Raw genomic sequence first — 16,594 nt, 5'->3', positions numbered from 1 at the left:
TTTTAGGAAGAAGAGGAACCCAATTGACCTGAAAGAGTCTTTATTTCCCTTTCATCATTGAAATACATCTTACTCTTGGTGTAAAATTCCAGGCTGACACGTTTTTTCTTCCCACGTTTTAAAGATGTTACCCCAGTCTCCGCCTGCTCACAAAGGTTTTGGTGCGAAGTCTGCTGCAAACCTTCTCTTTGTTCCTCTTTATGTTTGTTACCTTTTGTTCTCAAGCTGCCTGCAGGACCTTCTCTTTGCCTTTGGTTCTGAACACTTCAAATATGAAAGTCTAGATGTCTTAGCTGTTCACACTGCTCTGTAGTCCCTGAGCCTCCTGTCTTGGTTTGGGAGCTGTCCTTAATTTTGAAATTTGGCCATTTTTTTCTTCCAATATTTCTATTGTCCACTCTCTCTCTTTGTCTCCTGGATGTCAATTACATATATATTATACTGTTTAATATTATGTTATAGCTCCTTTAAACTTCCTGTATTATAAATAGTTCATATATATATATATATATATATATATACCACATCTGAGTCTGATTCTGTTCATTGCTTACTAGCGTGTTTTCTCTTGCTTCTTTACATGCCTTGTAATATATTTTATTGAAAGATAAGACAGACACCATTTTAGGTTAGTAAATACAGAGTTAAATATTCTAATGCCCAGAAACGGCACCCCTTTCCTTTTGCTAGGCTTTTAGCATGGCAGACTGAATCAATCTAGTTAGGAAGGGCAGGTGTTGGGCACAGCAGTTAAGACACCCACTTGGGACGCCAGCACCTGACAGCAGAGTGCCTGGGTTTGCGTTCCCCACAACTCCATTTCAGTTTCCAGCTTCCTGTCAACACATATCCTGGGAAGGCAACAAAATGATGGCTCAAGTTCTTAGGTCCCTGCCACCAACACAGGAGACCTGGACTGAGATTTGGACGCCTGATACAGCCCTAGCTGTTGCAGGCATCTGGAGAGTGCAAAGTGGAAGGAAGATCTGTCTGTGTCTCTACCTTTCAAATAAATTAAAAACAAAAACAAAAAACCTGTTGCTGAACCAGAAAAACTGAGAACCCCCCTCACACACTCCCCAACAACAACAGCTAGCATTGTGTAGCAGCAGCAGCCCATGGCTGAGATGGCACCAAGAGCATGGAGGAAGGCACAGGCACCAGGGGACCGTGCGGAGGGTGGAGCAGACACTGAGAAAACCTCCGGAAACCACTCTCCGCCACAGGCACGTGGTAGTGTACAGAAACTCGCTAGCTGCTGCACAGACAGCAACCTGGCAAGAATAAAACTCAGGTATTTTCATTTTATTTGAAAGGCAGAGACAGACAGAAATCTTCCGTCCACTGATTCACTCCCCAAATGCCTGCAATAGCTTGGGGTGCTACATGTATCTGAATGCAACTTTTAACTAATGGGCGAAGTTTAGACATAAAAGGTGAAACCATGAGTACCTGAAGAATTGGGACATTTTTTATAACTTCTTTTATTTTTTTATTTATTTTATTTTATTTTTTGACAGGCAGAGTGGACAGTGAGAGACAGAGAGAAAGGTCTTCCTTTGCCGTTTGTTCACCCTCCAATGGCCACCGTGGCCGGCGCGCTGCGGCCGGCGCACCGCGCTGATCCGATGGCAGGAGCCAGGTACTTATCCTGGTCTCCCATGGGGTGCAGGGCCCAAGCACTTGGGCCATCCTCCACTGCACTCCCTGGCCACAGCAGAGAGCTGGCCTGGAAGAGGGGCAACCAGGACAGAATCTGGCGCCCCGACCGGGACTAGAACCTGGTGTGCCGGCGCCGCAAGGTGGAGGATTAGCCTAGTGAGCCGCAGCGCCAGCCACTTCTTTTATTTTTAAGATTTATTTATTTTTTTTGAAAGTCAGAGTTACACAGAGAGTGGAGAGGCAGAGAGAGAAAGAGAGAGAGAGAGAGGTCTTCCAACTGCTGGTTCACTCCCCAATTGGCCGCAATGGCCAGAGCTGTGCCGATCTGAAGGCAGGAGCCAGGAGCCTCCTCTGGGTCTCCCACGCAGGTGCAGGGTCCCAAGGACTTGGGCCATCTTCCACTGCTTTCTCAGGCCATAGCAGAGAGCTGGATTGGAAGTGGAGCAGCCAGGCCTTGAACCAGCGCCCATATGAGATACCGGCACTTCAGGCCAGGGCATTAACCCGCTGAGCCACAGCGCTGGCCCCCATTTTTTATAACTTCTGAGAGGGGAAATAAACCATTCTAAGTGTGATTTAAAGCACAAAAGCCATAAAAGACTAACAAATTCAACTATACAAAATGCAAAAATTTTTCATGACAAAAACTCATCACAAATATCAACTGACAACAGAAAACTATTTGCAATCATGTAAAAATAACTCATTTTTCGAATCTTGATGTGAATGGAAGGGGAGAGGGAGTGGGAAAGGGGAGGGTTGCGGGTGGGAGGGACGTTGGGGGGGGAAGCCATTGTAATCCACAAGTCGTACTTTGGAAATTTATATTCATTAAATAAAAGTTAAAAAAAAATAACTCATTTTTCTTAATATTGAAAAGCACTTGTAAAGCAATAAGTGAGTTTTTCCCAATAATTGATCCTTTGTCTAATAATCTGTGAGCAAGGGAGAGGTACAGATACTTACAGAAAAGCAAATAAACAGAACAAAAAATGACTAGCCTACCTTAAAACAAATTTATAAATATGATGTAATTTTTCATTTATCAATTTGACAAAGATCATAAATTTGATAATACAAGTTAACAAATATGAGAGGCACTTTCACTTTTTTTAAAGATTCACTTTATTTATTTGAAAAATAGAGTTACAGAGAGAGGTAGAGACAGAGAGAGAGAAAGGTCTTCCACCCACTGGTTCACTCCCCAAATGGCTACAATGGCCGGAGTTGAGCCGATCCAAAGCCGGGAGCCAGGAGCTTCTTCTAGGTCTCCCACGAGGGTGCAAGGGAGACTTGAGCCATCCTCTGATGCTTTCCCAGGGGCATTTAGCAAGCAGGGAGCTGGCTCCGAAGTGGAGCATCCGGGACTCGAACCTTCGCCCATATCGGATGCCAGTGCTGCAGGCCAGGTCTTCAACATGCTGTGCCACAGTGCTAGCCCCTCATAGTTTTGATAAGAGTGTAAATATGCACAATTGGTGGGCAACTGAGCAACATCAAGATGTAAAATACACACATACTTTGATCCATCATTTCAGCACTTGGGACTTTCTCCTCCATGTGTCCTCATCCCTGTGTACAAGGACTCAGACGTGTGAGATTCATGCCAGCATTACCTGGTAATGGAAGATTCTACAATGATTATCCATGAATGTGAAATGAAGATAAATTACATTATGGTTCTACCAAAATAAAAGACTGTAAAGATACAGAATACATGTTCCCATTACTAATTGAAAGAGAAAAGGGGAAAATCATGTAGTTCATGTTTCCATTTGTGAATAAAATACATCAATTTATTTCTACTTTCTAGACTAAATTAATTCTGAAAGACATACAAGGAAGAAAATTAAGAGGTAGCAAGACAAGGGTGGAAAAGAGATAAACTACCTTCTTCTGACTTTTGAATTTGTATCATATGTATGCCTACTTTAAAAATAATTATCAGTGTTTGAAATAAAATAAGTGTAGAGGCCTTCATCAGATGGTCTCATTCCTGCTCTCCAGTATTCCCCCACAGTTCCTCTGCAGTCCATCCACCTGAACCTCTAGAAGAGATAGCCTGGATTTCTTATTGCCAAATGAAGCCTATGCCCAATCCTTAGTTTCTCTATTTATCACTAAGTTTATCTCTTACCAGGACCAGTCCTTTTCCCCACAGTCTGCTCTTTTAGACCCAGTTCCAACTACCTACAAACCTTCTCTGATGAGCTCAGCCCTCTGAAAGGGGATTTTTGTAACCAGAGCCTCACAAATGAATATGTAATTCAATTTCTCTTAAATTGTTGGCTCTTGTTTTAGATGAATTAGTCATATTTTGAAACTAATTTTTTAAAGATTTATTTATTTATTTACTTATTTATTTGATAGGCAGAGTGACAGAGGGGGAGAGGAAGGAGGGAGGGAGGGAGAAAGGGAGAGAAATACATCTTCCATTTACTGGTTCACTCCCCAAATGGCCACAACAGCTGGGGCTGGACAAGGCCAAAGCTAAGAACCAGGAACTCCATCTGGATCTCCCACATAAGTGGCAGGGATTTAAGTACTTGAACCATCATCAAATGTTTCCCAGGGAAACTCATTTCTTTTTCTTCTCGCCTAAAGCAAGCAAACGTTTCCCAGGCCACCAAAGCAGACTGAAGTAGGACTGGGGCAGGAGCCTGTCCGGCCGCCTGTGACCTCGGCCATCCTTGTTTCTCTTCTGAAGTGAGTCCCCCCTCCGCCTTCAAGGCGTTTGGTCACCACAGCAGCTGCTCCCAAGAGGTCGGCAGCCCTGTTCGTGCCATTCCCGTGCGGAGAGGCAGCGCACTGTGCAGGTGATGGCGTTCCCCTTGCCGGTAGCCAGACTGACCTGTGACTCGGGCCGTGCAGGGCCCTGGAAGCAGAAGGTTAAGCCTCCTGAGCTTTTGAAAATCAAGGACGCTGGCCTTAAGGTGTGACCCCTGTCAGATCCGCCTTCACTGTGGAGTCCTGAACCCGAGCTCGTGGTATCCTCCCATCTCTGCTTAGCGCTCTCGAGTTGGCTGAAACATGGTTGAGTTCCGTGTTCTGGCAACGTGATTGTGACACGTGACACCTGTAGAATACAGGGCCAGAGGAGCACAGGCCCGGTGCGGCCCCTCCCACGTGGACTCAGAGCCGCAGGCCTTGCTTTCTTTTAAACGTTGTGGCCACACAAACTAAGTGCCAGCCATGGGAGACCAGTTGTGGGCAGCCACCCCTTCAAAAACAGCATCAACACTCGGGCCCCAGTTTTCTCACTTTGAAAGAACAATGAGTAACCTGTAACTACTTTAAGCAGCATGAAATTAAGCAGCTTTTTTTACTTTTATATGCTGAGATGAGCTGATAGATATCAGCACACCAAACTGAAGTTAAGAGTTGACAGGAGACATTCATCCCTGCTTGTGTGTGGCCAGAGGCATTGACAGTTCAGTTCAAGGATACCTAGGGTAGTGGTGCTGCAGAGTGCTGGGACCCAGCTGGTGGGCGGCAGGAGGAGAGACGGCGGCTCTGCCTGCCCTCCTTAGTGCTCGCTGAACCCCGTAGGGCTTGGTGTCCTTTCAGACCTGATGCCTTCAGAGTGCCACGCCAAACTGAACCCGTAGCTGCCCTCCACCTGGGGACTCCGGTCATCGCCCTGCAAGCGGCAGAGGCTGCTAGGCAAGAAGGCAGGAGAGAACGCTCTGCCTCGCACATTGTCTCCCCTTTTCCTCAGCGCATTTGCAGAAAATTTATATCATTCACGTCCCTACAGTTTCCTAACTGATGATGCTAGAAGTGGTTAAAGTTAGAGTGGTGCGGCATGATGCTGAACGCAGAAATGTGTGTCTTCAGTCAGAATGGGCTGGAGCTGGAAGACTCTGTGTAGGCAAATCTTGGAGGGAAAAAAGCTGATAACCCTAAAAATTCACAGACGCAGAGATCTATTTGGGAAAAAGAGCAAGACTCCTTTTTGCAACGTTTTGTGACCCTGCCCTCTGTGAGTCAGTCATTAGGATCTAAGGCCATCACAGGCAGGTCGCTGGGGGGTAGGGGTCAGCTCTGCCGTTTGGACGAGGAAGGTTAGTTACAGGGTTTCCTTCTAAAGCCGTTGGCTGGTTTGAGGCTGCAGTGTGGGCCGGGAGGGGCACAGTGATTCCGGACAGTGGAGTCGTCCTCGCTTAGAGGGTTGTTGGGTGATGTGTCTCCCTGTTTGTGCCAGGGTGAATGTCAGAGGAAGTTGAAGTTCAAGGTGGGTTCCTTTGTGCATCGTTTTGGGCAAGTTGAATCCCATCCGAAACAGTTGCTCAGTGTCACCGGATGGCAGCCGTTCTTTTCTAAAGAAATCCCTCTGTTCTTAAAGGCAGGCAAGCCCTGGCCTCCCCTGCAGCCTCTCCTGTGTGTGCTCCCTGAATTCGGTTTTAATGGTAAAGCAGCCGCCGGGGCCTCAGGCAGCAGCACTAAAGGCGTGTGTGTGTGTGTATATAGTCATGTATGTGTTCTTGCAGGAAAATGTATTTATTTTGACACAGGGAAACACTGACCTTAACGTCGCTGGTAAGAGGCTCTCTTCTCAGTCCTTGGGTGTGGACCCCGAGGGACAGAACCACGGTGCATCCCGCAGACACACCTGCAGCGAGCCCGCTGCGCCAGCCCCGGCCGGCGAGCCAGGAGCTGCTTCTCCCGGGGCGGCAGCCGTCCTCCCTCGACTGCGTACGTCTTGGTGGAAAGTAGGGGCTGGATGCTGTGCTGCCACCGGGTTTTCAGAACCGAGGTGTTCCTCGCGCACAGAATGTCGGGGAACCGGGGAGAGCTTACTGGGAAGCTAATTTATTTGCTTACAGGGGAGGGGTAGGAACCACTGCCCTCTGTTCTGATCCGCCAAGGATTCCCTCTGGGAGCTTCTGCGCAAATAGAGGTTGTACTTGGTGAGACCCCAGACGAGACAGATATGCACCTAAATTTCTAATGTGTTCCATGGGTTTCGATTCTGACAAAAAGATGAATAAAGATTTTAATAAAAAAAAAAATGTTTCCCAGGCCCATTAGCCAGGAGATGGATTAGAAGTGGAGTAGCCAGGGACTTGAACTGGCACTCCCATATGGTGGCCACAACACCCACCTCAAAACTAGATTTTGAAGTGTCTTTCTTAAGACAGATTTTTTTTTTGTTCCATTTCTTTTCCCTTTTAAGACTTTTGTTCCTCTATTTTCATCCTATCCACTGGTCCACTTCCCAAATGCCTGCAACAGCGAGAGCTGAGCCAGGCTAAAGTCAGGAGCCCAAAACTCAATCTGGGTATCCCAAATAGGTGGCAGGGACCCAAGTACTTGAGCCATGACCTGCAGACTCCCATGTTGTACATGAAAAGGAAGCTGGTCAGAAGCCAAACCCAGGCACTCCAATATGGCATGTGGGTGTCCCAAGTGGTGACTTAACAACCATGCCAAATGCCCACCATGACTTTTAAGTGTCTTGAGAGCAAGAAGGCAACATAGTTCAGCTGTCTCTGTCCCACTGACACTACTGGCTCATATAAGTACTCACCCCACTTGCTGGGTAGACTGAAAGTTAGAGGAAGACCAGAGAGCCTTTGAAGACATTTTGCCCCTTGGATTTCTTGGCCAGAGAGCACTATCATCAGGGGGAAACTCTCTCAAGGACACTGAGAAATCCTGGGGGTAGTGGAGGCATATCACGTATCCACAGCAGCCAAGCAGGCAACATACATATCTAATCCAAGAGCCAGCATATAGAAGCGCTGGGACCTGGGCTGAACTGGAAGACATCTGTCCTACCTAATAGCTTCCAAAATTCAGATTAAAAAAAAAAAAGATATACGAAAATTCCTCAGGCAAACAGCACACATACAATCAAAAATAGCAGCTAGTTTTTGAGGTGTAGTTGGAAGTAGCCACTAATCCATCTCTGCAGGCATTCTTCTCCCCAAGCAGACAGAATGCTATGACCTGGGTAGCATCAGCTCTGGAAAACCAAGCCTTGGACAGAGTACCAGCAGTGGACCACATGGACCATTCTTCCATGGAAGGCAGTGTTTACAATCTCTTTCCATCCATAAGGTCACACAGGGTAGATACAGTGGCCTTGGCCTTTTCCTGCCACATCAGCCCTGTCCCCTCTTCTTGAACTAATGTTTTCTGATCACTCACTGCCAGAAACATCAAAGCTTTCTATATGCAAGTCACTACCAGTCCTGCCCTCCCCAACTGCTGTGTGCTACTCAGGAGTATTTCCAGAACAGGAGGGAGAGTTGATGGGGGTTCCTCTGTCCCAGACACTCTTTCTCACAAAGGTGCTAAAGCACTCAGTTTCCTGAGGACAGGTAACCATTGCTGAAAAGGAGAGAACTGAGCCATCAGGCTGCTGGAGGGGGTGCAGGGTGAAGAGAAGGTGGGAAGCAGGCACTGCTTGTGGGTGTGGCACCTTCACTCCACGCTCTGTAACCCTTACAGACAACCAGACACCCTCAACTACAGACCGAATCACCACATGAGCTTCCCTATGACACAGCCTTACAAGGCAGGAGGGCTTTGTGATGCAGTCTGGGAGCCTGGTTCTGCCCTCTGTGAGGCGGACATGACAAGACCAAGACCTGGCATTGGGAACCATTAAGCACTAGGACCCTGATGCCTAGAGAGGGGGGTGCCTGGTCTCCTCATGCTAATGAGGCTGAGACCATGTTGAACCCTACTTTTGTTCTGTGGGATGCTGGATATCCCTTGTATACCTACGGCTCCATCTTCATCCTTATCCTACTTCTCTGGCAAGTGAAAAGGAGTCAACATGGACTGACATTGGAATCTAAAAGGAGCTGCTGCCAGGTAGGGGAGCGCTGACCCTGCGGAACTAATGCAAGCCTCGGTTAAGAAGCTTGAAGTTCTCAGGGTGTCTCCTTATTACTCCCACCTCACCCCTATTTTATGCCATATGATCAGTTACCTTTGGAATTTTCTTCTCAGAGTCCTGAATTCCTGGCCAGGCCACCCTCCCTGCAACACATTCTAATAGAAAAGTAGAGAACCCTTCCACTTGGTTTCCGTTAACAGCTAGATGCTATGAGGTCTACCTCACTGGATCTTAACAGGCTCCCACTGCAGATGCTTTTCTGTCCTGTAGACTTCGTAGCAGAAGTTCTGTTGCTGTTAGAATCATTCACCTGTTAATTTGCTCCACTTTTCCTCCTGGGTCATCCTAAACTCCCTACAGAGCTTGTCATGGCATAGGGACAGGAAGTATGTAAAATAGAGAGCCAAGAGGATGTCAGAAATATGCAGAGGAGGGAAAAGTGGGGGTAAAGAAGGTGGAGTACAGGGAAAGGAAATGTTGTACAGGGTATATAGAAAGGGAGTGGGAAGTGATTATATGAGTGTTGTCTCATCTAGGACATGAAAACAGAAATGGTGCCCCAGCTTCACATTCTAATGTTTTTGTCTTTAAGCGTCACCGAAAAGTCAGGCAAAGGGCCAGAGATGCAGCATCAAGAGGTAAAGTCTTCCTCTCTCCTCTGACTCCCTTCTACTGTGGCTGAAGTACCCACGGTTCCTGTCCCTTCATGACACCTGGTGCCAGGAGTCAGTGCTCTAACCACTGAAGGCTCCCATTTACCAAACTGACAGCTTCCACAGAGGACTTCCATGGGTTGGAAATAACAACGTGGGAATGTTCCCCAATGCTCTGTTTTCCCCCTGGGAATCAAGAATTGAGGAAGGAGAACAGATGCCCTTAACTGTTTGATTTACTAGTTTTACAATCCTGTGGAAGTCACACCATCTCTCAGTCTTGTTCTCCATAAAATGGGTATAATAGCAATGATCTCACCTCACTCACAGGGCAAAGGCCCACAACACAAGTTGTGATTAGATTGTACGTGGACATGCCTGAGAGCACTGATAGTTGGGTATTTCAGTCTGCTCTGGTTGAGTCATAGGTCTCTAGCTTCCTCTGGGATAACCCTGACACTCTCCCATGGTCCATAAAACTCTTTCCTGGTTCCTCAGCTAGGAGACTTTCCCAGGAAGAAGCTGAGAAGCCGCGGGAGCTGATCTCAGTCATGAAAAGGTGATCTCCATCTCCTGCTCTTTTTGGTCTCCCAACTTTGAGTCTGGCCTGTGATGATATCTTGGCTTGGCCTGGGGCAGAGATGAGGAGAGGGATATGGCTGGGTGGGAGACACACACAGTGCAGGCTGGTTCACTAATAAGAAGGTTGCCTGGGCAGAGTAGACTTGACGTGTCTCAGGAGGGAAGGGTCACCCAATTGCACTCAGTGCTATGGCGAAAGTAGTTCTGGAACTCGGGATTTGTCTAGTGCATAATTCATAAAGGATGCTACAGGGGACTGCACTCAGACATGAGACACGTCGTTCAGTCCAGAGAATGGATTTTGCATATTAAGAAATCATCATTGCCATATTCTCTTTATAACCACACCCTTCCAAAGGAAGACTCCTGAGTCTGGCTGGATGTAGGTCTGGCTGTTACCTGTTATGGTTCTGACTTCAGGGAGCCAGTTCCTAGGATAGACCTCAGACAGGAGTCTATCATCTTATCTCCTCCTTAAGATCTGTAGAGAACAGGATTGGTTCCCAAGAGATGCTGGATATAGCAGCAAGAACACCAGATACTCCCAGAATGCAGAGTTCCAGAGGCCCTTGTTTCCCACAGTTCAGATGTTCTGATATCAACCAGGCTTAGGCTTTCTTTGCCTAAAATGAGCCTGATCAGGTTTTACTGGCCGCATTTCTGGTGACGGCCTACCAGCCAACTGCTTGGATCTTCCCTCTGCCTGATTCCTTTCTCTTATTTTAGCTTCTCAACAAGGTCAGCAGAAAAGTGAACCAAGTTTCAAGTCCTCTCCGAAGACCATTCCCTCCCATGGCTTGTCTGAGACCTTGCCTAACAAACCCCTGACCCTCAACCCAACCCATTACACTTTGCCAAACGGCATTTTCTTAGGAAGACACACAGCAGGGCAGACAGCCAGAAGGTGTAGGTCACTTGCAAGACCAGGGGAGGGCAGTGCCAATCCCCGGCCTCACTCCTCCAAGGAGGCAGAGGTCACGCCATCATTAACAACGGCTGTGTTTCCCTCCCCAGCCAGGGCTGGCTTCCGGAGGAGGAAGGTGTGCGGCGGCTCCTGTGCACGGATCGCTCCTGCCACATCTGCAATTCTGCAGCTCTGGAGATTCACCAGCTTCTGGAGGGTGAGCACGTCCAGGTCTCCCCCGCTCCACCAAGGCCACCTCAGGACTCTTCTTGTCTGGAGACCGTGTCCACATCCAGTGTGTCCTTGGGACACAGTCTGGAGCGTCACACGGAGTACTCTGGAGAGCTTTCACTGGTACCTGTAATCCCAACAGTGGTACAAGTCACAGAGTCAGAATTCTTACTCCAGTCGGCGGCCCAGTCAGCAAGTGCAGTCAGCATCCGAGAATACTGGGCTGACTTTGACTACCTCCAGCTAGAGCAAGAATGTCAAGTGCCAGCGATGATCTTGGCTCCAGAGGCCATGGCCTCTTCCAGGCTGGAGGAGCCCAGCGTGCCAGAGCAGCTGGAGGAGACGACGGGGCACTTCTCCAGCCTTGTCCGTGAGGAAGAAGAATACCAGCACTTGAAGTCCCAGGTCTCTTTGCTGTCCCTAAACCCTGAGGTCACTAGTTTGACACATCCCGTGGCCTTTCATATGGATGCAGTCCTCACTGTCCACTTGCCATTTCTTAGTCCTAAAATACTGAGGCTTCTTGAGGTCCATGTGAAAAAATGGGTGCATTTCCAGAGGTGGGGGCTCCCGAGGCGTGTGGAGGAGTCCCTGAAGCAGCTTATGCCAAACCCACCACTGTTTTGGGAACCTGGAAAAAAGCCATCATTTTCCTATGTCCTGAATAATACTTCTAAGATCTCTATTGAAAAAATTAGTACTGTTTACCACCAGACCTGGGGTTTATGTATGACTGGCCAACCCACACAGACCTTCTGGGTTTCTGAATGGTCCCTTACAGACCCAGAACAAAGTCACCACAGCGAGAAACCGCAAAGCCCTGTGGTCCTAGCATTATACACGTCAGACACTAAAGACCCAAGTGGCCTCTGCTCACTCCCAGAGGGACAAGCCTGGGACTCGGAGAGCCAACAGCAACAGAAACACAGCCAGCTCTTCTGTGGCCTCCCTACTCTGCACAGCGAATCCCTAGTTACCACTTTCCTGAGCTCTCCAGGCCTCTCCAAGGCTCAGAACGTGTCCAGACCCTCCTTGAAGGACCATTTTCTCTTCAAGGAGTTTTCTCACCTCCGCCAAATACCCGAAACCCCACCCCAGTCATGTGCACCCTCTTCCCCACCTTCCCCGAATTGGGTGGCTCCATCTGACCATCAACAAGCTCAGTTCAACGTCCCATTTCTGACTCTGGCTGAGTATGAAACCTTGGAATGGCACCTGCTGCAGAGGCAGCTCCAGCTTCAGTGGGGCTTACCAGCTGCCTTCCGGAAATCTCAGCATGCCCAGAGCCCCAAGCAGTATGAGTCCTGTGACAAAGGCCACTCTCCAGAGCCTCTGAAAACTTGCTGGTCGGCAAAGCCTGTCTCAGTCCTCACCAGGGAACTGCTCTTCTTCCCAGAAAATGCCCGGAGAATGTTGGAATTCCATCTCCAGAAGCAGCTAATTCACCACCGCTGGGGTCTGCCCCAGAAGATCCAGCAGTCCATCCAATTACTCCTTTCCTCCACTGACCAGCAGGCGCTGGCCTGGAGCAGCGAAGATCTACCCAATGAGAGTGCACCCCAGACCATAGCCCTAGACACCAACAGGGCCAGTGACCTGCTCTCACCCATTGTGACCCCAGTATTGATCCCCATGCCACACTTGTTCACCCAGGCCAAGGCAATGTTGCACAGCCACATCAACTCCAAATGTGCACAGATCCAACAGGGCAAGGTTCCTGCACGTGTCTATAGCTCCTGGAACTGCAGGATTCCTGGGGGCCTGGCAGTGGTTCCCTTTTCCTGCATTCCAGAAGTCCAGCCCCTGGAGCTGCAGGAAGCAACTGACCTTGACCCACATCACGAAGTCATACCCTGGATGCCAATAGAGCTTGAGCCACAGCAACAGGCCCTACCACGGCCTGTTCCCAGACGTCGTAAGCTGCCCCAAGCCCTATCTGAGGAAGTCATTGAGAAACTGGAGACAACTTTACGGCACAAGTACCTGGCCTTCCTGTCGGGGCTGCCTTCTCTTTATTATGTGGCTCTCTCCAGGGCCACGTCCCCAGCCATCACTAGCCAATCTATAATCACAGAGGTGGTTTCTGGGCCTATCGAAATCCCAGCAGAGCCTCCGACTCAGATGATTTCATTTCAACAACTAGGTTTGGATCTTGAGCCATGCTTTCAAGATGACAACAAGACTTGTATAGACACTGCAGAGGAGCTCCACATTGAACAGCAGGAAGAAGAAATGATGGAGATGGTGCTTCTAGAAAACCAGCCACAACCTGCTAACCCCTACTCAATCAAGACATATATCTTGACCAAACTAAACTTCCACCTGAGAAAAAAGGTCCTAGAGATACAGTTGGGAATTCCTGCCAGGGCGAGGGAGTCCAGGGAAGAAACTGCCACAAATCCAGAGAACATGTACCTCCAAGAGTCTCTTGGGAATCTCAACAACCAAGAAAACGCGTTGCTCCAGGAACCACCCATCCCACCAGGCACTCTTCCTGTCCTAGAACCAGAATGGGTCCTCTTTAAGGAGCAGCTGGCCACTGAATTGAAGGCAATGCAGCAGAACCAAAAGCAACCTACTTTCAAAGAAGCGCCTCACGGTTCTGCCCACTGGGCTTCCAGGATCTCACAGCCCAGCGGGGACACGATGGAGACCCAGGTGCTTTGTGTTCAGGTGGAGGCCAGTGAGAACAACCCCAGCCTGGAGGAATCCTGGAGCTCTGAGCCCCAAAGCCTAGGCAAGAGCAAGGACTCAGCCCCACTCCCCATGATGCCTAAGAAGAGAGAGGACTCAGGGAAACTCAAAGGAGCAGGAGACCATGGGGAAGGAGATGCAGGGCTTGGGCCCTCCTTACCCAGAGAAGAAAGACATTCTGTTGAAGGCCAGAGGCCAGCAGGGACGCCTCTGAACAGGACACCTCGAGGCTCCTGGCGACGGAGCCATAGCTTTCATTTTGCTGATCCCTGTCAACACAGACCCCAGAATCACCCTCAGCTTAAGGCCCCAGAGCTGCCTCCAGGAGTCTCTGGGGGGAAAGCATCAGAGGATGGCCTGCAAGCTAGTCACACCAAGCTAAATGTTGTTCTCAAACCAGCAAGGACTCTTGAGAATGCCCAGCCTGTGCTGGCGCAGGCTTCCCACGGCCAGCCTCTCCGAGGCCAACGGATTCAGGATAAAGCTTTGCAGGGCCACACGTGGCTAAGTCTGATTTTTGAGGGGCAGGGGAAGCCAGCCCACCCGCACAAGAGGCCCAGCCCTCCAGAGGCCAGCTTGTTAGATAAGATGAAATCCTTTCTGTATTTTTTTAACTCCAAGACAAAAGGCAAAGGGTGTTTGGAATCCACATTTTCTGCAGCTGAGAAAGTGGCCAAAAGCAGAAAAGAGAATGTTGAGAAGAGCCTGGCTCCAGTCAGAAGCCCCAAGAGGAGAACTAGGACGGACAAGTCAGCAGGACACCCCAAGGCCCAGTCATGCCCCACGGAGAAGCTGGGGGGCTCGGCTTTCCTGAGGGTTTCCCATTCCCCAGACGCTAAGCTCCGGCTCCGCTCCCAACACCAGGGCTCTGCCTCAGTCCCAGCTCTTCCCCGCCACTGCCCTCGGCACTGTCCTCGAATGGCCCGTGCCACCCAACCAGGGAACACTTTTAGCTCCCAGCCCTACCTCAGACCAAAACACTGGTCTGCCCACGAAGACAAGGAGTAAGAACCTATAGGTGCCCCCAATCCCCACATCCCTTGAGGAGGACTGCTATTGTCATTTCCATTAAGGCACAGGTGGGCAGAACCCCACCCAAAATATACTCTATGTCTCTAAGCCAAGGGTTGTCTGTCTCCTCCTTGTCTCCATCATATTTTGTTAAAGGAATGCACGAGAAAGGCTGTGAAGGCCCTCCTATCTTGGGAGGGAGATTTAACCCATAATTCTGACAGCTTCCACCACCCTAGACCTAATATGGACAAAAAGATTTGAGCAGGGAAAGAATGACCTTTTTTCAGGTGTCTTGAAAATAAAAGTCAAGCTTGAATTCTGAACACTCAACACCCAGCCCTACCAAATTCTCCCCCAGGAAAGCTTATGCATGGAAATACCTTAATATTAGTTGCATCCAAAGTATGGGCTGGGGAGACTGACAACATATCATGTCAGTGTGATGAGTACTATGAGGTGTGAGGCTGGGGCACACACGTCTGATGAGGAAGATGACCCCATGAGAGTCATAATGGATATAATAAGAAATTGTATTCAACAATCCAGCTGAGTACTTATGACGTGTCAGATACTATGCCAGACACAGCGGTGAGCAAAACACAGGCCTTGCCTCAGTGGAGCTCTTGGTCTCATAAGTGAACAGTCTCATAAGCCCAAAGTGTCTAAACACATACACAGGAAATCCAATGCTGATCTCAAACTAATTCTCTGCTGCCACCACCATGCAATCACATATAGCAAACATGTTCCAAGAGATGAATTCCATCTGTCTAGTTATTCAGGACAGAATCATGGATATCATTACTGTTTTCTCTAACAGTCCACATCCACTCCATCAGTAAGTCCTGCTGTCTCTACCTTTAAAAATGCACCCAAAATATAACCAGTTCTCACCCCCTCTACTTCTACCATTACTGCAGTAGCATAACTTGAGGCCATGCCTCCAACAGTGTATCCTCAGCGAGGGTCATGGCTGCAGACAATACTAGATATAAACAGATAGATACATAGGTAGGTAGGTAGGTAGGCCACCAGGCAGCCATGTAAATAAATAAGATTACTACAGGAATGAGTATAAATGAAAGAAAGATCTAAAAACTGGGTTCTGGGAGAATCCCACATTAAGAAACAGAAAAGTAAAGGAAGACCTAGCATGCAGAGGAGCTGAAAAGTAGCAGCCAGTGAAGTAGGAGGAAAACTAGAAGCGTGTGACGTACCGGAAGTTTTTTCAAGATGAAAGTGAACAACTGCATGAAAAGTTGTCCATCCATCGAGATGAGGCTCATCAGCCTTGGCAGCATAAAGGCCATTCACGACATTCAGAAGTACACATTCAGGGAGCAATGTAGGTGAAGATATGACTAAAGTGGATTCAAGAGACAGTGGGAGGAGAATAATTGGTCATAGCAAGTGAAATCAACTCCTCCAGGGATTTTTGTTTAAAAACACATTTTTAATAGCACAAGAGGGGTTTATTTAAGTTCTGAACACAAAGGTGTTGAAAGTTAGTGGAAAAGATTCTGTTGAGAGGAATAAGTGATACAGGAGAGCAAGGGCAGAACTGCTGGAACAAGATGGTGAAGAAGAAAGAAGTGGGAGCTGCTCCACAGGTGGAGATCTAGGCTTTGGCTAGATGCAGGCACTTTTCTGTAAGTAGAGAATGCAGCACTGGTGAGCAAGGACTGTGCATCAGGAGGAAAGTTTTCTCCAGCAACTACACTGCGAGCAACGATCCAGTGGGGTTTATGAAAATCCGGGGAGGGACAAGGACTCTAAGAGGCAAGGGTATATGGCAATCAAAACCAAAAAAATGGAGGTAAATAGGAATTCTGGGAGTTGCTGTGGAAACATCCTGTTAGGGCCTAACAAGTTGATGGTAGTCTGAATGCCAGGTGAGCATGGAAAAGTTGAGATGGCCAATCATGTGCATGAAGCAAGAGCTCTTGGATATTGGAGCAGCAGGAAAGATCACTGTGTGGAACCTGAGCAAGACTGTGGGGCTGG

At 48.4% G+C, this 16,594-nt stretch overlaps 1 protein-coding gene across 1 annotated transcript; it reads left to right on the top strand.

The window, feature by feature from the left end:
- The first annotated feature begins 8,343 nt into the window (after positions 1-8,343).
- SPATA31F1 (SPATA31 subfamily F member 1) lies at positions 8,344-14,692 on the top strand. The gene is made up of 4 exons (XM_002707935.6): positions 8,344-8,487; positions 9,105-9,150; positions 9,664-9,724; positions 10,762-14,692. Exons 1-4 carry the CDS (start codon positions 8,344-8,346, stop codon positions 14,582-14,584), a joined length of 4,074 nt encoding a protein of 1,357 aa, XP_002707981.4. The 3' UTR covers positions 14,585-14,692.
- The last annotated feature ends 1,902 nt before the right edge of the window (positions 14,693-16,594 follow it).

This window comes from Oryctolagus cuniculus, chromosome 1 (assembly GCF_051225735.1).
Source record: "Oryctolagus cuniculus isolate XC-2025 breed Fujian yellow rabbit chromosome 1, ASM5122573v1, whole genome shotgun sequence".
In the NCBI taxonomy this organism is placed as follows: Eukaryota; Metazoa; Chordata; class Mammalia; order Lagomorpha; family Leporidae; genus Oryctolagus; species Oryctolagus cuniculus.
Note: the sequence above shows the minus strand (reverse complement) of the source record. Positions and strands in the feature narration are given on the sequence as shown.